Source organism: Neomonachus schauinslandi, chromosome 2 (genome assembly GCF_002201575.2).
Source record: "Neomonachus schauinslandi chromosome 2, ASM220157v2, whole genome shotgun sequence".
NCBI lineage: Eukaryota > Metazoa > Chordata > Mammalia > Carnivora > Phocidae > Neomonachus > Neomonachus schauinslandi.
The window spans coordinates 65,013,696-65,037,319 of NC_058404.1; the positions used below are offsets into that span (position 1 = coordinate 65,013,696).

General features: G+C 35.6%; 1 protein-coding gene across 1 annotated transcript in view; it reads left to right on the top strand.

Annotated features, from left to right (window-relative positions):
* Positions 1-23,624, top strand: part of NAF1 (nuclear assembly factor 1 ribonucleoprotein) — a 39,048-nt gene that overhangs the window by 1,146 nt on the left and 14,278 nt on the right. Inside the window, exons 2-4 of the mRNA XM_021698876.2 lie at positions 3,505-3,673; positions 17,560-17,653; positions 20,772-20,854. Of these exons, the coding sequence (XP_021554551.2) occupies positions 3,505-3,673; positions 17,560-17,653; positions 20,772-20,854 (346 nt within the window). The remainder of the gene's footprint in view (positions 1-3,504; positions 3,674-17,559; positions 17,654-20,771; positions 20,855-23,624) is intronic.

Here is a 23,624-nt window from a genome sequence, read left to right on the forward strand (position 1 = left end):
GATACTGAATAGGTGAACAAAATATCCCTAATGAGAAGGATGAAAAATAAAACTAAATACATCAATACATAAATTAGAGGTGGTGAAAATTACAATGAAGGAACAAGCAAGGCATGGAGAAAGTAATAGGAGAGCCCAGCCCTTTAAGACTGTGTAGCCATGTTAAAGTTTTAAATTCTAAGTGTTAGGGAAGCTACTGAATTTTAAGCAGAGAAATGGCATGCTCAGGTTAATATTCTAATAAGCTTTGCTCTGTAGAGAAGGAATTGAACTGGGTTCAAGAGTGAAAGCAGAGAGGCACGAGTGGAACAGGGCTTAGTGTGGAAAGAGTTGGAAAGATGTTGAATTGAGTCCATGACGTGACCATGGTTATCGTTGTTAAGTATTTTGATAAATGGGGTAGTGGGCTAGACAAGGAGGCATCAACTGTGTGGATGATGGTGCTGTTTAGTAAAATGGGGGGTAACCTATCTGGGATGAGTGTTTAATTTGGACAGTTTATTTGAGATTTCTTTGACAGCTAATTGGAGATGTCAGGGAAGCAGTAGGATAATGAATTTAAAGTTGAGAGGACAATTCTGGACTGGAGATGTAAATTTGAACATGAGATTACAGATAGGATTTACTTTAACTTTTTATTATGGACATTTTCAAATTTGTTAAAAGTAGAGAGTAATATAATGAATGCAAATGTACTCATTACCACACTTAAACAAACGGTTTCCAGTATTTTGCTAATCTTGTTTTATCTAGTATTTCTAACATTTTTTTTAACCTGAGATTTTTAGAGTAAGTCTCAAACAGTATGTCACCTCATCTGTATGTTCTTTACATTTCTAACTGATGAAGTACTCGTTATCTAACCACCATGTCATTATCAAATGTAGTAAAATTAACCTTAATTCCTTAATATCACCTAATAGTCAGTATTCATATTTCTCTAGTTGTCTTTTAACAGTTGGTTTATTTGAATTGGAATTCAAACAAGATTCTCAAGCAGTACATTTGGATGTTATGTCAATTTAGTCTCTTTTAAGTGAAGGTCATATTTAAAACCATGGAGACAGAAGGAGGTACATGAGGGTAGAATACCACCCCAAAATATGGGAGGTTTTTGGGAAAGTAAGGGAGAATCATGTCAGATGTTGCTGAAAAGTTAAGATGACAGAAGGATGTCCACTGGACTTGACAACGTGGAGATTGTTGGTGACCTTGTAAAGGAGTGGTGGTGATGGAAGCCAATTTGGGGTAAACACTGAATGGGAAATAAAGGAGCAGAGATAGCATGTGTTAACAACTCTGTCAAGAAACTTCAAGGGGAGAAATGAGGCCATAGCTGGAGGAATTCAGCAGAGGTACTATGGAATTTGGTATGCTGATAGGAATGATCTGGGAGAGAGGGAAAGATTCATAATGTGGTAAGAGTAGGAAGGAGTTGTGAATGGGACACCCATTTACCCCTGTAACAGAAAAAGACCATACTTGCCAGAACTAGTGCCTTTGTTTCAAGCACTTCATAATCTATCTGAGAAGACATGTTTTTCAATGAATTATGGATAGTACGAGACAGGCTGTACTAGGCAGTTTGAAAAAAATGCTCTGGGCGATATGGAAGGAAGTAAATCTACTTTTGGTGGATAGGGGATGACTTCAGAGGAGATAACATTTGAGTTGAGCTTATAAAGAGGAATGGCCTTTTTTTGTCCTGGAGACATGCCAGTCAAAGGAAATAGCACAAATAATGGCATGAAGTAGTGAAAGTACAACAGGATTTGGGACATTTTATATGCTTCTGTGCTAGATGTGGGAGGAGATGGGATTGTGAAGGTTACCAGGAACCTGATTGCAAAGGGCCCTGAGATGGCCTTTATCTTGTATACAGTGTAGATTTGTGGAGAAACTTTTAAAGCTTTTCTCTATGTTTAATGTTTTCTTCATTAAAAAAAATGGAAAGAATGGTACAAACACATAGAGCCATCACCTTGATTTAACACTTATTAACATTTCAGAACTTTGTTTCACATATGCATGCTATTGAGCCCTTTTAAAGTCATTTATAGATACTATGACACTTTCTCCCTAAATGTTTCAGCATGTGTTCTCTAAGAGGACATTCTTTTACGTAATCACAGTTATCACACATAACAAAATTGATAATTCCTTCAGATCTAATGTCCAGTCATGGATTTTTTTTTTTTTTTTTTAAAAGCAAGCGTGTGAACTGATTAGGATGGAAGGTCATGAGAGGGTGAAGGTAATAGCAGTAGGAGGAAGGGTTGATTGTTATGGGAAGAGACTACGAGTATTGACGTCAGTTATATAATTATTACAGAAAAATAGGTGAAAAATGAGGATTCCCCCCTAAATAGGGTCATAGTAACAGTGGAAATGGGATTGAGAAATGGAATAGGAGTGATGTTTGTCATCTGAAGGTAGGATTTTATCATTGACTGTGAGATGGCATTGGCTCAGAGTGATTCCAAGATTTCTACCTATAGTGACTAGATTGAACACTAAGCAATGAAATAAAATAGAGGCTCAAGGACAGAAGCAGTTTCAGTAAGGAGAATGCTTTTTTTTTTTTTTTTTAATTGTTGCTAGAATGAGGTAAGTGTAGGTTTTTCATACAGAGGTGGCCAGTATGCAGCTGGAGATTAGGGGTGGAGCCTAGAGTTATCAATATCAAGGCTGATGATTTAGGAGTTATCTCTACATGGGTGATGATTGAAATCATTTGAGTGAATGAGGTTATCAATGGGAAGAGGATAGAGAGAAGAGAAAATGAGGGTGGAAGTTTTCAAAACAGCACATAAAATGGGCTGAGGGAGAAAGCCAGCAAACAAAATTTAAACTAAGAGGATTACTGGTAACAATTGCTGTGAAGCCAAGGGCTAAGGGAATTTTTAGAGTAGAGTGGTCAACATGGTTGGTAACTTTCAGGAGTTTCCAAGTTGTATGAAGACAACATTTTATTTTTTTATTTTAAAGATTTTATTTATTTGACAGAGAGAGCGAGAGAGCACAAGCAGGGGGAACAGTAGAGGGAGAAGCGGGCTCCCTGCTCAACGCGCGGCTCGATCCCAGGACCCTGGGATCATGACCTGAGCTGAAGGCAGACGCTTAACCATCTGAGCCACCCAGGCGCCCCCTGAAGACAGCATTTTATTGGCAATTAAGTGATCTGGTCACTGATGGCTAATAAGAAAGGTGTCTTGTCCAGTCCTTTCTCTTGTCAGTGATTTGTCATGTGCTTAACTAGATTAAGACAAACGTGTGATGTGTGAGACTATTATAATAATAGGGTTTGGGTTATAGCAGGGGTTTTGAAAATGTTATCAATGGATTAAAGACTGCTTTCCAAATACCATAGTCAACTTCGAATTGCTAGCTTTTGAATTATATCAGCAACAGTAAATACATAGTAGATATTTCCTAGTTGAAAAATTATAATTTAATACCACTATAATAATGCTTTCCTAAGTTTTTGACTTTTCTTCCCTACAGTGAAACAGATTCAGATAGTTCAAGCTCCTCCTCATCTTCATCATCTTCCTCATCATCTTCCTCTTGTATATCACTTCCTCCACTGCTGTCAGATGGAGAAGATGATTTACAAACTGAGAAGGAAAATAAGAATTTTCCTCTTAAAACAAAAGATGAGTTACTCCTTAATGTAAGTACTTAGATTTGTTATTAAACCTAATTTGAAAGTTATTAAATATATGTTATGATACTAATATTGATGTTATTTGGCCTATATCTGGCTCTGTAAATTTGAAGACTTCTCAACCTCTTATTGGGCATACTTTTGCTATGCCTTGGTTTTCTTATTTTTATTTTTTATGTTTTTTTTTTTTTAAGATTTTATTTCAGAGAGAGAGCGAGCGTAAGCAGAGGTGGGGGAGGGAGAAGTAAATTCCCCTCTGGGCGGGGAGCCCGACGTGGGGCTTGATCCCAGCACCCTGGGATCATGACCAGAGCCAAAGGCAGACGCTTAACTGACTGAGCCACCCAGGCGCCGCCCCTGCCTTGGTTTTTTTAAATAAAAGAGAGGATTGATGTGGTTGCTAAGGTTTCTAAGGTTGTTTCTAAATCTAATATTTGGTAATTATTTTTGATGGACATCAACTTTAGCTTGCTATTTTTTGGTTTTTTATCTTTCCTACAGAGATTTCTTATGTAGATTTACAACCTAGTTTTGGGGGTTTTTTTTTGTTTATTTGGGGGTTTTTTTTGGTCTGCAAGTCAGAAAATTTTGCTCAGTAGCAATTGAAATCTTTTTAATTGATTGCATTTAAGAGAAGTAGAAAGTAAAATTGGATGGGTTGAGTTTCTTAGGACTCCTGTTAACTTGAAGTTTTGGGAGCATTTTTGTTGTAGATGGAGAAAACTTGTTTATTATAGGATGATATTTATTGGCACTTGATAGGGTTGGTTTGTAAAGTTGACTCTTATGTGGTTATTTCCTTTTCTTCCTTCCATCCTAGAAGGATGATGGTAGTTTGGTTGAAACCTCATGATCCAAGAGGAACATCTCAGGATTTCAGAATATAGGCTGTATTGCCGCATGTTTATTCTCCTTACACCCATGTGTACTTTAATTACAACTAATGCTTTTTAAAAATTTAATGATCACTAATTACATTTATTACGTAATACTTAAATCAATGAAACAGTTTAATGCAAGGTTTGAAAACATTTTAAAAGTCTCGAGGTAATCGGGCACCTTTTCATGCCTGAATTCTACCAATATTACTTCTTTTTCTCTACTTGTAATGAGAAATTTCCTATCTCATTTATGCTTTATATATTGAAAACCTCTTGAATTTTTATGCAACTTCATTGGTGGTTCTTGTTTTCATACTACAGACATTGCTATCCCTTACTGGTCTTTTTACACAAAGCTTTCCCAACATACCCTATTTTCTGAAAGTATTGGGAGACTTCTTCGGTGTTTCTCTTGTATCTTGGTCAGCTTTCTACTTAAGTTTTCTCAGAGCATAAAAATCAACAAATAAAGGACCACAGTACTTTTTATATGTATCATTTTCTTATTTATCTTACTTGACCTGGAATTCTTACCTTGTGAATCTCTTAAAATTTAATGCAAAATCTTAGTCTATATGTTTAAGTATTTTTCTTGGTAGAGTGCTCATATTTTCCTCAGAAAACTAAAAGGGTCCATGTTCACACAGAGGCCAGGAAACACATTCTGGAAGGCTAAGTTCGTATCTGATTTTTGTAGTTCCCGTAGTGTGCAGTAGAGTGCTTGACAGATAATAGGTTGTCAGGCAGCAGTAATACATGATTATAGAATGAGTGAGAGAACAACAGGCATTTTATGTTCATTCATTCTTAAACTATTATAGCACACTGGCCATATACTAGGTGCTGTAAACAAGACCCTCCAGTTTCTGCTCTCATCGTGCCCGGTGGAGAGAGGCAGACAGTAAATAAACAGAGACAAATACGATTTTGGAAGTGCTATTGAATTGTGAGAGTGTATGTTTGGCTCATATCAGAAAATTACATTTTTACTGGAAAGGTATGTTAGCTTTTGAAACTTGAACAGTGGGACAATCTCTTCTTTTTTGTGCCAGTTCCAAGGGGTCTTTGGGAAAGATGGAAGATCAGTTATAGTCGTTATTTTTCAACTTTAGATTCTTGAGTAGCTGTCCGCTTTATTTTATATTTACATGATTAGGAAGTGAACTTATTGGAAGTTTCTAGTCCATTAGACCACTGCTAATGGGTGAGGTAGAGGGTTGAGTTCCCTGGATTGCCATAAATCTTTGACTTAGGGCTGTGAAAGAGTATTATTAGGACTCCTTCAGGACTTCAACTCTGGAATTAATGGAAGAGAGTGACTTGGCCCTGAAGACCAGGATGATAGGGCTACCTGTACTCAGTATCTTTAGGCCTCTGCTTCTTTCTTGCTCAGTAGGTTTTTCTCCATGGGGCTGGCAGTTTGGCAGTTTCATATATTCCTATATGAAAATCACGGGAGGACTTGTACTGGTTTGCCTGGGGCCTGGTACACAGCCCTGAACACATTGAGGCTAGTGGAATGTGTATTTGGATTGCTTGGGCATGAGTCACATAGTCACTCTTGTTTGGGTGGGAGGGTATGTAGGAAAGTGAGTGCTTTAGAGAAAGCACATGGGCAAGTGTGAGGGCGGGAACATGTAAAAGCCAGCTGACAGAAAGGGAGTGTGAATGTATGTGTATTTTGAGAAGCTTGAGGGTTGGGTGGGCGATACCAACCCCATGCAAACCACAAGGAATGGGTTCTCTCTCATAGGAAAGGAAGTCTTCTATCCATTTCAAAAAGGGATGCTGTGTAGTCAGTGATAATAGTCATCCTGTGTAGAGAGTAAAAGGGAAATACTTGCAAGGGGTTATCACATGTGACTTTACATTGGGCTCTTGTGGTTGTGAGCAAAAAAGACTCTCCACTTACCTCAAGAGGGGGGATGCATTGTAAACTTATTTGGATAGGAAAGCCATTGGGAATTAAGGCAGCTATTGAGGATAGCCATGCTATTTCTTTTGTATGCCTCTTGGATATTCTCATAGTTTTCTGAGTGTCGTTTTAGTCTTTCTTTACTCACTGACTTCTTCTGTTTACCTATAGATTAATCTTTTAAAATTCCAGCTTGCATGTAGATTGCTGTGACCCTGGCTCTAAATACATTGTCTTCTACTTTGACCTTCCCCTTGAACCAGCCAATTGGTGCTATATTTCTTTGCTGACTTTTGGGGCAATCCTATTACTTACTAGATTAGTTTTTTTGTGTGTGTGTGTGTTTTGGGGTTTTTTGTTTTTTTTGTTTTTGAAAATGACAGTCCACTTTTCCTGGGAACTGTCCCCTCTTGTTAAAACCAGCTCTAGCCAGTGTCAGATGTACCATTTTGTTCAGGTCATACTGGTATATCCTCTTAGACAGCAGGGATTGTGCATGGAGCATTTGATCTATGTATTCTATTTAATTTCCTAATGAAATGCTGGAGAAAATTAATGAAACATTCTATCCATGTTGTCTTTGCTAAAAGGTGTACATAAATTAAAATGGGCCAAGCAGTTCTATCAATTTCAGAGTTTGTGCTGGATCTTTAGAGATCTCTGGAACATAGGCATGCCCAGTTTAACTCAGTTTTATGTCCCACCTCTTTATAAAGTGTCTCATATTCTGGGCTGTTTCCTATTGCCATGCAGGCGTGCTGAGCTTAATTTTTACCTCCAGTTAGTCTGTTTGTCAAGTAGGAGTGTCACCTCCCTGGATCTAGCTTTTTAAATCTTCTCACTTTGTTGGAAAGTTAGATCCTGGTGATCTAACTACTAACTATTGCAGATCTCTAATGGTAGGTATATGGGAGCTACAGTGAAGTAACCTCATGATTGTTTTTTTTAGAATTAAACCTTAGAGAGTTGCAGCAGTCTCTTGGGATGACAAGATATGGTTATATCTTGATTTAGAAAAAGGGGTGAGGAAAAGAGGGAAAAAAGGGAATGGTTAGCTAAAGAGGCTTTGAAAAGGAGAGTAATCTTAGTTGGCTCTTTTTATATGTCACAGTTATGTAATATATGCTGTTAAATTTAACCACGTGGAATTATTCTTTTGATCATAAACTCCTCTTTAATGCTGAGAAGGTTTATACATGACCTACACAGTAAATGTAAAGCAGCATACGTATTACAGCTTTGAACTACATTAAACCACATAGGGTTTATTCAGTGTTTCAGTGAATTGGAAAATTAGGTCCTTTTTGAAAAATTTTCTCAGCAGTTTATGCCCTGGCCTGTTTATTTAAATAAATCAGGTATAATTAAAAATCTAGAATCATAAAAACATTTATGGGATTGTGACATTTCAGAACCTTAATCAGAAATGAATTTTATAAATTAATGCCTATTATTTTCTCTTCTGAAAACCTGAAAGGTTTTACATAACATTTAAAAGTTATGGTTACAGTGCTTATGGGGATAAAAAATGGATAATACTGCAGTAGGCATATTAATGCGTATGTATACACATAATAGCATGACTAAGAAAAAATGTAATGCTGGTAGGCAGTTCTTGGTACCTTCGTTATTTGGAGACTGCCTATATTATATTGTAAAACAAATGTATTTTGTAGTTAGGTTGAGTACACTATATTTTCTTTCTGATTTTGGCAGTGCAAACACGTATCATAAAACATCCTAACATGAGGATATGGAAATATCTGGACACCTCAAGTGGTCAGAAGTTACAGCGGATTATTTCATACTTTTGATCTCCCACCATCCATGAAATTACAATGCACCATGGTCTTCACTTAATAATCGTTGACTGAATATGTTGTTTTCAAGGCCTAGCTTACTTTATAAATTTTGCCCTAAATGCAGGCCTCTTTCAACTTCAGCATTTTATGACTCTAAATGTGTTTGAAATTATTACATTGTATCATAGAATACTGAAGACACTTTTTAACATTCTTTTCAAAATATCTGATATTTAAGAAATGGCTTATGTCCTTGAGAGGAGATATTTTAAAATTGATACTTGGTGCTCTTTAAAAATAGTGCTCAGATTTTTTAAAAAATTAAAATTTTGTGCTTCATTATACAAAATTATTTTAGTAAAGCTTATAGCCAACAGATATGATCCCTTAAACTTCAGATAAATAGTGTTTTCAGTAAAGTAATAAGCATGTATGTGTGTGTATAATTTGTGTGTGTATATATATACACACACAAAATATATATATGATTATTACACACAAGCATTCCATTTATTAGATTCCCCCATTCCTCAGTAGATTTTAGTAAGTTCTGATTGCTTTAGAGGATAAAGACAAATGTCTGTTAAAAGGGAATCTAGCTAGGGAGTGAGCGCATACACTTTGGCTAAAAGCAAAGTGACACCAGAAAGTTAATGATTGAATGCGAGATGAGTGGTACTGGACATACAGAGTTGTAGGATTGAGTGGAAGAGGAGATAGCTAACAGTGCAAGGGTCAAGGAAGTCATCCTAGATTGCAAGATGGATAGGATAGGTATGGAAAGGTGACAGGTGAAGAGAATATGCACTTTCCCACTGATAGGTAAGAGTCTGTTGCATGACAGTTGTATTCCCAGTGTTGGTTACGTAGTAGGAGCTCAGGGAGTGTTTCTTTGTTCATTCGTTTATCATCCATACACCTGATGTTGTCACTTCCAAAATGGGCACTTTTTCATTTTGAAATTTGGGACTAATAATTGTTGACATTTTATAATAATTGGGTAGTGGTTTTATCTTCATGATATATAAAGTAAATGTCTTAGATTTGATGAAATATGGACTCCTCAGTTAACATAAAAGATAATGCTTAGAATTATATCATTGAAGGTTTTTTCTTACTGAGATGGATTATAATTTTATTTTGATGTGAGTCAACTTTTGAAGATATTCTTACGAACTTTGTTTCTGACTAGTTTTAGAGAAAAACAGGGTAAGAATATAGTATTTACTTAAAGAGAAAAATATAAAAACACTGCAAAGGAGTGTTGGTTTTCATTTTTTAGGTGAAAATATTTAATGGGCTAGTCTCAATCTTTAGTGTCATACACAACAAGGTAATTAAGAAGGGCAATTAATGTGTATTGAGTTCCATGGAACATGTAAAAGTACTTTTGTTAAGTTGATGAATTAGACTAAATGTTATATGTGGTCTTAGTTACCACACAGTGTACAGACCTAATCCATTCTTTTTTCCAGTATGTTTTACCAGCTATAAGGGGGGAAAAAAAAAAAAAGTTTCCAATCATGGCTCTCAGTACTCCAGGGATTGGATCCCACTTTCCAACCATATCTGAAAAGTGAAGGCTCACCTGATAGTGTCAGGTAATTAATTGGCTGCCACATGCATGTCCTCTATTCTTGGGTAATATAAGGAAAGTGGTCAGATAATTTTATTCCACTTTCCTCACTTTTTAAAAATTCTCCCCAGTCTAGCACCAAGAAAGGGTTAGTTGCCATTTGGAATGTTTGATTCCTTTCTCATTACCCTCTGCTGCCCTTTTTCTAGGTTTGTGAGTGAAAACCCATATCAAAGTTCTTTAGATAATTTTCCTCAGAAAATCATAAATTACTGATTTTTTTTTTTCTTGCCCAATAATAAGTCTTCAAAGAACTAGAGAAGGCAAGGTCATTGTAATGTACAAATGTCATCTTCTCAGAGGGCCATTTTTGACCCATTAGCTCCTTCCATTTTTGCACTGGAAGTCTTAGACATCCATTTTTTTTTTTTAACTAGTGTGTCTACAGTTTAATTTTTTAATAGGGGAGATTTTTAATATGTGGTACTCTTTTGAATATTTTGCCTAACTGAACAACCTTGTAGGCCATACAGATGTTCAGGAATCAGAATATAATAATATTTTTGTAACACAAACGATAATTGCTCTTTCATGGATATTCCAGAAGTATAGGTAGGACAGTGCATTTATTTAATGCCATAGTTAGGGGTATCTGTTATCCAGAATTATAGTAATTGTGTTTGAGGCTGGCATATAATTTCTGTCTTAATGTGCTGTCTTTTTGATTACATGCAGTTAAACATTTTTTAAATTGTATTAGCCATTTGCATGAAATATTCAGAACTTTTGCTCAGTTTTCTCACTATTTAGAGATAAGAAAACTGATTCCCAGAAAGAAAGTGATTTGCCTGAGGTAGTATTTAAGTAGGGGAGAGCAGATTTGGAACTAGTAACAGGTAGATTTAAGTCTGCTGTATTTTTAGTTCTTGTGTAGACGTGTGTACATAGCAACATTAGAATTTGATCATTTGAACTTCCTTGATTATTTGGTTTCTGAATAATGTAGTGTATTTTGTCATGGTGATAGATGATTGTATCATAATGTAAGCTTTCTTAAATTGCATATGCTTGGGCCATATTATCTTTTAATAGAGCCTTTGACTTGGAACTGTAGATTGTAGGAAATACGTGATTGAATTTCTTTAGTATGGTGAATTTTAGTAGTTCATTGCCAAATGGTGTTATGTATCTGGGGATTTTTATTTCCATGTGGCCTTCTCTTTTGCTAATGATGTGAATGAAGTATTTTTCTTCCTTTCCTTGCCTATTCTTTGTTATTACAGATAACATTTGTTTTGAGTCAGTAAGCATAATATAAACTTTATTTATATCATAGCTGGATATTTATCTCTAGTTGTATATACTGTACACCCAAGACAGGTTTTAGTTTCTTTTTAATTTGGGAGAAGTAACAGTGGTAAAAATAGAGATTTATCACAAATCTTCGTTTTCCAGGTAAAGTTTTCAGGTTATCATTAAGACTTCATAGCAGTATGGTGTATGCTGTTATAATGTGGCCTTAAAATTATATTTGTAATTAACGCAATATATGTTAAGAAAAAAAAAAAAAAAAAAATTATATTTGTATTAATGGCCGAAAATAGAGTGGTGCTATTAATACTTGGGTGTATGTTTTGTAAGGGAGGGCTTTTGGGATGTACGAGAATGTAAAGCAGTGCTGTTCAATTTTAGTATATGTGCTGCCGAAGCGAGCACAAGCAGTGCTGTTCAGTAGAGCTTCCTGCAATGGTGGAAGTGTTCTATATCCACACTGTGTTAATACTGTAGCAGTTGAGCATATGAAATGTGGCTAGTCCAATCAAACACTGCATTTTAAATTTTACATAATTTTCATTAATGAAATTTAAATAATCAAATGTAGTTAGTGTCTGGTATTGGATAAACAGAATAAAAGGAGCCTTTCTTACCCACTTATCCATCTTTCCATGAGGGTTATAGGGTAATCCAGGCTTATACTTTAATCTTCCTTACCTGCAGTAAATATAGCCTTCTTGTCTTTTATTTTCAGGACACTTGGATTTTGCTTATATGATGGAGAAGATCTTTCTATCCCAGGTTTTCCTCATCAACTCTTACTTCAGTGTTTTAGTTTCATCAGTATGCCTTTTACTTCTAATTCTTTAGATCCTGTGTGTCCTGTCAAGAGTGGTAATGTCCTTCAGTGTGTGTTCTGGCTACTCTTTTTTCCCTTATTGGAGTTTGTTTTTTCCTCTTTGCTGTAACACATCCTTTCCCCACTCATGGAAAAGTAAAGTGATGGATTTTTATTTCTTGAAAGGAGATTATGAGACTGTGCAGATTTATTTGTTATCTTACCGGGAACAGCTGCTGAACAGCCGCTATGTAATCAGGGAGCTAGGTGTTAGTCTAATAATTGTAATAATGTTTGCTGCTGCAAATCTGACGTATCTATGCATTAGTCCTGGGCAATGAAGCTTCCTTAGAAGCCTGCCTTTTTAACTTCCGTTCTTTGAGGATTCTCTTGAATTCTGGGAATTATATTTTCATTATCTGATTTTGCTCTGATTGAAAAAGACTGTGATCTCTTCTGAGAATTTTGTTTAACCCAGACTGATGAGATAAGTCATTTAATAAATATATGCTCAGCACCTACTACGTGCTAGTCATTGTTCTGGGTGCTATGGCAATGGGCAAGGCTGACCAAAGCCTGTTTATTGTTGGATTTATTGTATAGTTAGGGAAATGAACTTTAAGCAAGAAAACACATAGGATGTTAGACAGTAATATGTTTACAAAAAAGAAAATCAGGATAATTTAGTAAAGAGGTAACTAGGCTTGGTGGAGGTACAGTACTTCAGCTTTCATAGTTAGGGAAGAGAAAGTAACATTTGACATCCAGATATCAAGACAAGATCATATACTGTCCTGTCTGACATGGCAGTCAAGGAACTTTCCTTTTAAACCTTCTGAAGGGGTGTTATGCACAAACAATGAATCATGGAACACTTCATCTAAAACTAATGATGTAATGTACGGGGATTAACATAAGAATTAAAAAAAAAAAACCTTCTGAAGTTCTGCCTCTTCAAGCCTGACAAAAATCTTTATGGAAAGCCCATGGAAAGCATGCTTGTTTAAAAGGGACAAATATATCTCTTCTTCTTTGATCCAACCCCCAAAATGTCCGCCATTTTCAAAGCAAATATACGGCTTGACTTAACTATACTTTCAAAGGTAAATTCCATAATAGGCTTTTGATCTGGAATTGTACTAGGCTGATTTCATTTATTTCTTATATGTTTTATGTACAATATATAGTTCTTTATATATCTTTTATGTTCTGTAGAGTATTTGGGATGGAGATTTCATGCACATCACTTTTTTTATTAATTAACATATGTATTATTTGTTTCAGGAGTACAGGTCTGTGATTCATCAGTCTTACACAATTCACAGTGCTCACCACAACACATACCCTCCCCAGTGTCCATCACCCAGCAACCCCTTCCTTCCCACCCCCCTCCACTCCAGCAACCCTCAGTTTGTTTCCTGAGATTGAGTCTCTTACTCTTTTTCTCCCTCTCTGGTTTTGTTTTGTTTGATTTTTTTCCTCTCTTCTCCCATGATCCTCTGCCTTGTTTCTCAAATTCCACATATCAGTGGGATCATATGGTAATTGCCTTTCTCTGATTGACTTATTTCGCTTAGCATAATATATTCTAGTTCCATCCACGTCATTGCAAATGGCAAGATTTCATTTTTTGATGGCTGCATAATATTCCATTGTGTATATATACTACAGCTTTATCTATTCATCTGTCGATGGACATCTGGGCTCTTTCCACAGTTTGGCTATTGTGGACATTGCTGCTATAAACATTGGGGATGCACATCACTTTTATAGGTAGGTCTGTTACTATCAAGAGGCAATTTAATGCCTTCATTGGTCTTTTTTAAGGAATGCTCGGGATCACTGAACTGGAATTAGAGGTATGGTGGTGATCACAAGATAACAGTATCTGTCTGTTTTTTCTCTAAGTTTAGTTCTATATGAGGCAGAGATCCTCCCCATTTGTAGGCAGTTTCGTCCTGTTAATACATAGGTTGGAAACAGGATAACAGAAATTAAGGAAGCCTGGCAGACTCTGCTTTTGACCACAAGAGTGGGTCCCTGCATCACTACAAATATTCTAGCATTGTATATCTTCCCCTGTCTTCCTCATTGCTAGAAGTGTCTCATAGACATCTTTAGAAGAGGAGAACATCAGGATTTCATCAGACCCTGGAGCTGACCTGCTCAACTTACAGTAAATTATGTTATAATTATCTCAAAAGATGATGAAAAGGCATTAGATGAAATTCAGCAGTCTGATTTAAAAAAACACAAATAGGAACACAAGTAGGAATAGACGGTCACTTTTTTTTTTTTAAAGATTTTATTTATTTGACAGAGAGAGACACAGCGAGAGAGGGAACACAAGCAGGGGGAATGGGAGAGGGAGAAGCAGGCTTCCCGACGAGCAGAGAGCCCGATGCGGGGCTCGATCCCGGGGTCCTGGGATCATGACCTGAGCCGAAGGCAGACACTTAACGACTGAGCCACCCAGGCGCTCCAATATGAGTGAATTTAAAAAGTGATTTTGGTATGGGGAAGGTCTTTCTCTCTGTGACATAAGTCTCAAAAGCCAAAAAAAGAGAAAAGCTTGATATATTTGACTACATAAAAATTAAAATGCTGGGCGCCTGGGTGGCTCAGTTGGTTAAGCGACTGCCTTCGGCTCAGGTCATGATCCTGGAGTCCTGGGATCGAGTCCCGCATCGGGCTCCCTGCTCGGCAGGGAGTCTGCTTCTCCCTCTGACCCTCCTCCCTCTCATGCTCTCTGTATCTCATTCTCTCTGTCTCAAATAAATAAATAAAATCTTTAAAAAAAAAAAATTAAAATGCTGAAGTTCATTAAGCAACTTAAATACTAAAAACCATTCTAGGAGGAAAGGGAATGGGTATTTTCTTCGTATTTGATAAAGGGCGAATGTTCTTTAACCCAAAGTTCTCTTATAAATTAATAAAAAGATAAACCCTTTGAAAGAGAAATGTGTAAAATATACAAACAATTCATAAACACAATTGGATAGCCAGGAAACATGCAAGGATGCACAGTCTTCCTGATTAATGAAGAAAGTAAAATAAAAACAAGATGCTATTTTATATCGTAGACCTATCACACTGGCAAAGATTTAGTTTGCTTCTCAGTGATGGCATGAATGTGAGAAAATATGTCATCATTTGTGGAATTGTTAATTGACGGAACCTTTTTGAAAAGAAACTTGACAGTATCTGTCAAAAGTGTTCATATCTTTGGATCTAGCAGTTCCAGTTACAGGGATTTATCACAGAAGTTACACAAAGATGTATGTGAAGGATAGTTCATTTTATCATTGTATGTAATGATAAAAATTAAAAAGAGACAGATGTTTTATCAGGTAACTTGTGTTAAGTTACAGTTATACAGTGTGATATACTGTAAGAATGTTTAAAAAATTAGATGTTTATGTTTTGGTGTAGAAAGATGTACAAAATATGATAGGTAAAAAGGATAACTTGCATTATAATGTGGATATAAGTAAAATGTTTTACAATTAGAAATGTAAAGTTTATATCTGCATGGTAAATGTATTTGAAGGATAAACTGTTAACAGCTCTCTGTGGAGAGGGATTGGGAGGTTGAAAGTAATCAGGGCAATTTTTGCTTTTTACTCTGAGTACTTCGGTACTACTAATTTTTTTTTCTTCTTTAAAAAACAGGAGCATGTATTTTATATTTTAAAGTTAAAAGAAATTAAAACAGTATCAGAATTTGAACCTATACCAAAACATAATTATATTGCATGGACTTTATTCCTCTTAATAGAAAATACAAAACAGGAGCTTTTCATTCTGTGGCCAGATAGCGTTTATTTATTTGAGAATAACATTGATTTTATGTTCTAAGTGTTAACAGTATTTGGTTTACCCTCCTCCTCAGTTCAGAGGTTTTCCCAAAAGATCTAACAGCACTTTCTCTTAGAGACTTCCTTTTCCTTTGTTCTACCTACATGATCCTGACTTTATTTAACCAGTGGGCTCTCTCACGGTCCAAAAGTACGAAAAGTTTTTGCTCTAGATTTAACTGTGATTTGGTTAGTCAGTGGGGGAGATTTCAGATTTCATCACTATACTTCTGCATTAGAAAATGCCATTTGCTACTTATAAGAGCTACTACCCCGCCCCGGAAGCAGAAGGCAGTGTGATTTGCTCTCTAAAATATCAGGAAAGCCCTCCTGTCTGCAGTCGGTCCCAACATTATAGTTCTCTATTCTTGTATTTAAGTGGGTGTGGGATTTCTTTTGCTAAGAGCTTCTTAACAAGGCTATCCCATGTCACATGTTCTTTACCAGTTCTAAGAACTGTACTCCCTTCTCTATTCTAATACACATATGGACCACCTTCAAACCATGGTCTTGCCAAGAAAAACTATCCATATTTAATATGCAAAAATGACAAGTGGTTGTCCTCTCCCTAAAAGTACTCAGAAAAAGTCTGATATAAAACTGTCATTTCCTCACGACCCCATCCAGACTAACCGTGCGAGGTTAAGTCTTCTGCGTGAAGTTGGTTGAGACCTTTAGTGTGGTTGGTTGTAAGTAATTCTTGATTAGAAAATAGCATCTCCCAGAAGCAAGTTATACTTTAACTCTGGTTATATGGTTTATTAAAAACCTTCTTTGAGTCCCTGAAGAGGAAAATGATTACCATGATCCATTCATCTGTAATACACTGTATTGTTTAGGCTTTTCCCATCTTTTTCAACATTTCTTCAGAAGTTCTCTTTCTCCTCCCCAACCAACTCCTAACATACACTTTCAAGCCTTCTTAAGGAAGAACTTCCTTCTAAAAGTTAATCATGGTCTTTTGGCAAAGGTCAAAAATAGAAAGTTCTGTTTGTTTAGTTTAAAGGCTAAGGTCAGTTTTATTCTTAGATTTCTCTTCAACTTCGTCTCTACTTCAACATCTAATTTCTATAGCAACTGAGGTATAGTTAGTAGCTGGGTCAGAAAAGAGGAATTTTTAACATAAAGGAATTTAGATTTTAACATAGAGAAAGAAGATGCGAGGCAACACTTCACAGCTTTTCTGGGTGGAGCCTATGTTCTGTTTCCCAGGAATTCTAGATTTTTTTTTTCCTGAAGAAGCTAGACATTTACTCTTTTTCAAACAGCCCCAGAAGAGATTGCTGTTTCTCTTTTCAACTACTTATTCCCTGTCAAATTAATTAACCAAATTAAGACAGCTAAGAGAGAGAACTCTTCTTCTGTGGAGAAATTGTAGTGACCAGTAGAATCATTTCTCTGGGAATCACTTTAAGTGAAATGCCCCCCCCTTTTTTTTTTGCCTTGAATTCCTTAACGATAATAGCGTTTTTTGTTTTTTTTGTCTCATTCAAGTATGGTTGGAAAAATCTGGGTACTTTTGTCAATGTTCTTAGTCTAGCTGGATTCAGGTATAGATGCTGTTGCATCACTCATGTGGGGAGATATTGGAAGTAGAAGAAATACTGTCAGACACTAAAAAGGATAACATCAAAGAGATGGTATAAGTGCTTAATGTTACATCTTCAGAAATGTTTATAGTACTTTAAATGGAAATGATGTCCTATTTTTTTTAGTTGTTGAAGATCAATGCTTTTTTTATATTATAGGAACTACCTTCTGTTGAAGAACTCACTATTATTCTGCCTGAAGATATTGAATTAAAGCCTCTTGGGATGGTTTCAAGTATTATTGAGCAATTAGGTATGTAAATAATTTTATGAATAAAATTACTTATATCCAAGTATGCATTCATCAAATCAAAGACTTTATGACTAGTGCATTTTCTGTGAAATATGTAATAATACTTCATTTTATAGTTACGTTTGAATAGATAAATTCATTTTTTACTTATATATGTAACTCATAAATGCCGTGTCTTTTTTAAAATTCAAAGTCTGCTTTTATTGACATTTCTCCAGAATTGTCTTTGATTTGGTATATTAATTTTTTTTGCTATTAAGTTGCTACAAATTTAGTGGCTTTAAACAACACAGATTTATTGTTTTATAGTTTTGTAGAACAGAAGTCTGATAATGGGTCTCACTGGGCTAAAATCAAGAGGTCCGTCAGGGCTGAGTTCCTTTCTGAAGGCTCTAGGGGAGAATCCATTTCCTTGTCCCTTTCAGCTTCTAGAGGCTGCCTGTATTCCTTGGCTTATGGACTCCTTCCTTCATCTTCAAAGCCAGTAGTATACCTTCCCTGTGACCCTTCCCCCTTCATCACATCTCTCACTGACCAAAGCTTGGAAAGATTATTTGCTTTTAAGGACTCCATAGGTTGGGCCTACATGCATAATCCAGAATAATCTCCCCATCTCAAGGTCCTTAACCTTAATCACATCTGCAAAAATCCTTTTTTTTTTTTTTAATGTAAGGTAATGTATTTATAGGTTCAGGGATTAGGGTGTAGGTGTCTTTTGATGGGGGGAACATTATTCTGCCTACTGCCTTTGATTTTTATTTTAGAAACATGTAAATTAGAAAGTTCTGTGATTCATGAAATATAAAGCTGTTGGTTGTAAGAGAACTAGATATTATAGATTTCTTTTAGCCCCAGGTTGTGAGATAGGTACTAAAGGCCTTGAAGTTCACGTAGCTACCATTAGCTCTCATAGTAAGATCCATCTGAAAGTAGAACTCAGAGTTGACAAAGAAAAGGATATTTCAACTGGATAAAAGACCTAGATTATCCACCGGCCCTCTTAGTTTACAGGACTTAAGGGACACAGAAAAACCCAACTCACTTGCCCTTATGATTAGTTGTATAATGGGTCAGTGGTAGAAATTGGACTTTTGACCTTTTTCTAACAGTGTCCATACCAATATTTTGAAAAGTTTATACTTACATAATTTTGTACTTTTGCAATTTATTAGTCAAAATTCTGATTAAAGTGAAACATTTATTTATTTTTACAAAAATCATGATTATTAAAACTCTTAACCTGATTCTTGAGTCATTACATTTACTAGTATTTGAGTTATCTTATGGCATCACATAGTGTGACTTGAGCATTTATTAGACTTGATGTATATAGAAAAAATAAAGGTCAAAATGTTTATCAAGAAAAAAATGTGAACTATACAATATGCATAAGATAATGCTTTTTAAAGATACCGTTTTGACTAGCACACCCTAATAGAATAACAAAATTCTCAAACTGCTAGGAATAAAGATAATGCTTTTTAAAGATATCGTTTTGACTAGCACACCCTAATAGAATAACAAAATTCTCAAGCTGCTAGGAATAAAGATTGACTGAAAATCAGCACCTGCTACCCTGTTTTGAGAGCCTAAAATATCTCACATGATTTGGACCAAATTACAAAAGAGAAAATAAAATAAGTATTAATACATGAAGCAAAAAATATGTGAGTTCAAATAAGACCCCAGGAGAAAAAGAGGATTTGGCTTTGTACTCTGCAATTGTTCTACAAGTTATGCTGGCTTATTTTTCTTTCTCTCTCTCATTTAATTTGGAAAATACAAGAGGCTAGTTAAATATTATCCACCTAGGTAGAAGTAGAGAGATTTCATGAATTTAAGGATCTTGTACTAGAAGATACTTTGACTATTGATAGCTTTGGAAATTTTTATCAATGTGTGGTACAAACTTAAGGTTGATTTGTATCCAGCTACCTGCAACTGCCACCTAGAATCATAATAAAAAAAAGAATGGGTTTTTTTAGGCTGTGGAAACACAGTCAGTAGTTGTGTTGTTAAAGGAAGAGCATTGGAACTAGGGATCTAGGTTATTCTAGGTTCTGGTGATGACTTGGTCTGGAATTGGCCATGTGATAATGTTACTCTCTTAAGTCCTGTTTTTTCATCTTTCCATAAAATGAGAGAATTGAATTAGGTGATCTTTTATTTTCATGTAATTTGATTCTTGGGAAGGGGATTAGGGAGGAGAAATGATTGAAAATGAATGCTGTTAGTGCTCACTATCATTATTAATCCTTACTCATCATCTTTGTTCCAGAAACAGATCTAACTCAGAAAATGTTGACCTGTGATCTATTACTCCACATGTATGTTCAGAACTTAGAAGCAGTAACTGTTGTAATTAATTGGATACAGTTGAAATTTTTAAAATGAATTTTAATAACCTGAACTGACATTTCATTTCTCAAGTGGACATGGCATTACCTATGTAATGTGGCAAATATTCTTGGTTGTTGCTCTAATTTTCTAAGAGCCTGTTGTTTGTTTTCTCTCTTTGCTATGGTAGCTTGGTGTTTTAACATTTGTGGCCCATACAGGAATTGGAGATTATGATAGACGAGTGGGATAATGCTGTTGCATTTTGAGAGGGAGAATGATAATTACTGTGAGTTCTATCATCTTCATCTATTCAGAGGAAGATGCTTTTGGGAAGTCTTTAGCTTTTTCATAGATCAGTACGTACTCAGTGCTTTCTAGAAAAGAACTTCTAGAGTGAGGAAGAAGACTAATTTTTCCTAAAACAGGAGTTTTTGTGACTAAATGTGATTATACTTTTTTGGGTAAAAATTGCTTGGGAAAATGTACATGACTTAAATGTATTGACTTTTTAGTGGGTGATACAAATTTTCTGTGAGAATTTTACTTTAGTTTTTGTTTCTTAGAGTTGTAGCATTTTGTATTAAATAAAAATATGTAGATTCTTTTTCCTTGTGCCACTTGATAATAAAGACTGTTGTTTTAAGAGGAACAGTTACTGTGGTATATTATCTCACCTTAAATTTCATTTTAAATTATGTTGGAGTTAAAAATTCCCACTTAAATTTTACATTATCTTCTGATTAAATCTTGGAATAATCTCCTTTGTTTCATTTTTCAGTAATAATTGAATCTGTGACTAACCTACCTCCGGTTAATGAGGAAACTGTAATTTTTAAAAGCGATCGACAGGCAGCAGGAAAGGTTTGTAAAAAAAAATATATTCAAATCTTATAATTATTCTATTTCTTTGTGGATTGGTTTTTCTGACTTTCCCTATCTGTCCTAAAGAGAATTTATTAATTTTAGTAGATGAGCAGTCTAGAGTTCTGAAGTGTTTATTCTTGATTTTTTTCAATACTTTGTGTCTGTTGGTATACAATTTTTTCCTGTTTGTCAGGTAACTTGTGAAGTAGAGGGTCTGTATTCATATCGAATATCTCCAGGTACTCAAAGTTGAGTGCAGCAACTACAGTGTAGTAGTTTTTAACCTTTTTTTGGTTTGTGAGTCCCTTTGAGTAGGGGCTTTCAAAACTTTTTAGACTTTGGCTTCCTCAGGTGGAATCTTTAGAGTGGAAAAAAGAAGAAGGGGAAAAAAGATTTCAGCAATAGCTACAAAGTGTCACTGTAAGCACATTCTGGGTAATTATGAGTATGTGTACTCACCAAAAAGTCAAGTTCCTTATAACATCTTTCGAATGGAACAGTTTGTCATGTCCATCTTTAATATGGAAGACTACACATTTTACTCAGTAAATAATGCAATTTTGAGCCGTTGGCAGAGGATGTAAAACCTCTAAGATCAAAAATATAAATACCAGCTGGGGCGCCTGGGTGGCTCAGTTGGTTAAGCATCTGCCTTTGGCTCGGGTCATGATCCCAGGGTCCTGGGATTGAGCGCCACGTCGGGCTCCCTGGTCTGCGGAGAGCCTGCTTCTCCCTCTCCCTCTGCCTGCTGCTCTGCCTCTCTGTGCTGTCTCTGTCTCTGTCAAATAAGTAAATAAAATCTTTAAAAAAAAATTTATATATATATAAGTACCAACCAAGTGTTCTTTTTTGGCTATAGGGGTAGTTTTATTCACCTCAGCATTCTCCACTACAGAGTACAGTGCTTTGTCAATTTTAAGTGCTAAGTAAATGTGTACTGTGTTGAAAACAAATAAAAATAAGAAACCAGCTGCTGTCTTTGGGGAAGTCACTTTTTGGGGTTCAGCTTTTCCTAGATAACTAATAGTTGGCTTCGTTTTTGTTCTAGGAGATACAATTAATTTACATCTAATCAGAAAAAACATATCTTTTTAATTATATTATTGGGTCATTCATATAATTTTCCCTTTTATATGCTATTTCCTACTGTCCCATTCTAACACAGATTAGAAAGAGGTCAGATTTTTATCAGGGTCCTGCCTACCTTGTACCACCTACGTACTTTTTTGGTTTTGTTTTTCTTTTTGTTTAGATTGACAGGCTAATTTACCAAAGAGAAATGAGTGACTTAGGATGGCAGAGCAATCAGTGACAGAATTAATTGGGAGTCTAGAGCTAATATATTTTGGCAATTCTTGAGAAAGTTGGTGAGGGGAAGAAAGACTTTAATGCCTAAAGAATGGTGCTGTACTTTTTTCCCTTTCAGATACCTAAGCTCAGTCTTTTTGTTTCAAGTGAGTTCTGCTGGTGCCTTTGTAAGTGGTTAGCGATTGACTAGGGGGCTTAACCTCAGAGAAGGTTGAGAGAGAAAAGGGATGGGAAATGAGTCAATGACTGTGCCGTGAGTAGCTCTCCATGCCCATTGGTATGTATACTACTTTAGGAGAAACCAGTATTCTGCTCTGGTACAAAGGCAAAGCATTTTTCGCTCTCCTCCGGAAAGTAGTAGAAGACGGGGGAGGGGAGAACGGGGAATGGAAACTTATTTCTTGGTTTTCTAACTCATTTGAAACTGATAATTTCCATGATTCCTTTTATTTATGATATTCATGACAGTTGTCTTTTTAAGTAGCTAGCTGAGACAATTTTAATTTCAAAATACCCAACACTTTGCTAATTAAAAACCTCTAAATTCACATTTCTTATATCCCCCAATACAGCTGAACTTTTAGTTCTATAATTGTGACTAATGTTAATATTCAGCTCTTTTGTCATTTGACTTTGGAAGGAGTCAGATAAAAGTGTAACATTTTTGCCTCTAACTTTAGTTATGTGACATAAGTCTAGAGGAAAAAATTAAATCTACTTCTAAATTTTACATAGAGAGCTTTGTAAATTCAAGAAGTGACAAGCCTTTAAAAAATATTTCATTATACATCTAAGTGCCTTGACATGATTCCCCAAAGTAATGGTGCAGGGGTGGGGAGGGTTGGGACTATCAGTTAAACAAACCAGTGACCAGAAAATGAAATTGAATCTGTTTTAGATCTTACCTACATACTGATTTAGTTTTACCTTCGGTGTCAAACCTTTGTACATCTTTTCTTTTCCCTCTGCTCTTCAACAATAATAATGAGCCACAGTGATACATATTTTGTGTATCTTTTTAAATTCATTGAAACTCCAAGCAAGTGGAATTATCCCCATTTACTCAAAAATCACAGTTTTAAAAAGGAACAAAGTTGAGTTTACAACCTAGTTAATATGTCTGATGCATTTCCCTCCACCTTCCTCCCCCTTACCCACTGATTTAAGGGAGGTAACCTTGGATTTGTGTTTCATCCTTTTGCCCTTTAATCCTAATGATGATTAGTTACTCTTGATAAATGATGAATGAATTTTTATTTTGAATGTTTAGCTCTTTATCAGGGGATTTAAAAATTGACCAACCTGTGCAATTTATTATCCCTATATAACATGAATTACTTACTCGTTTTTCATTAGTTTTCAGTGTGTTTGTTAGAGTTGGGCCGGAATTTTTACTGATCTTTTTTAAAAAGAATATACTACAATCTTGGTTGGTAGTATGTGTTGATTTTCTGAAATT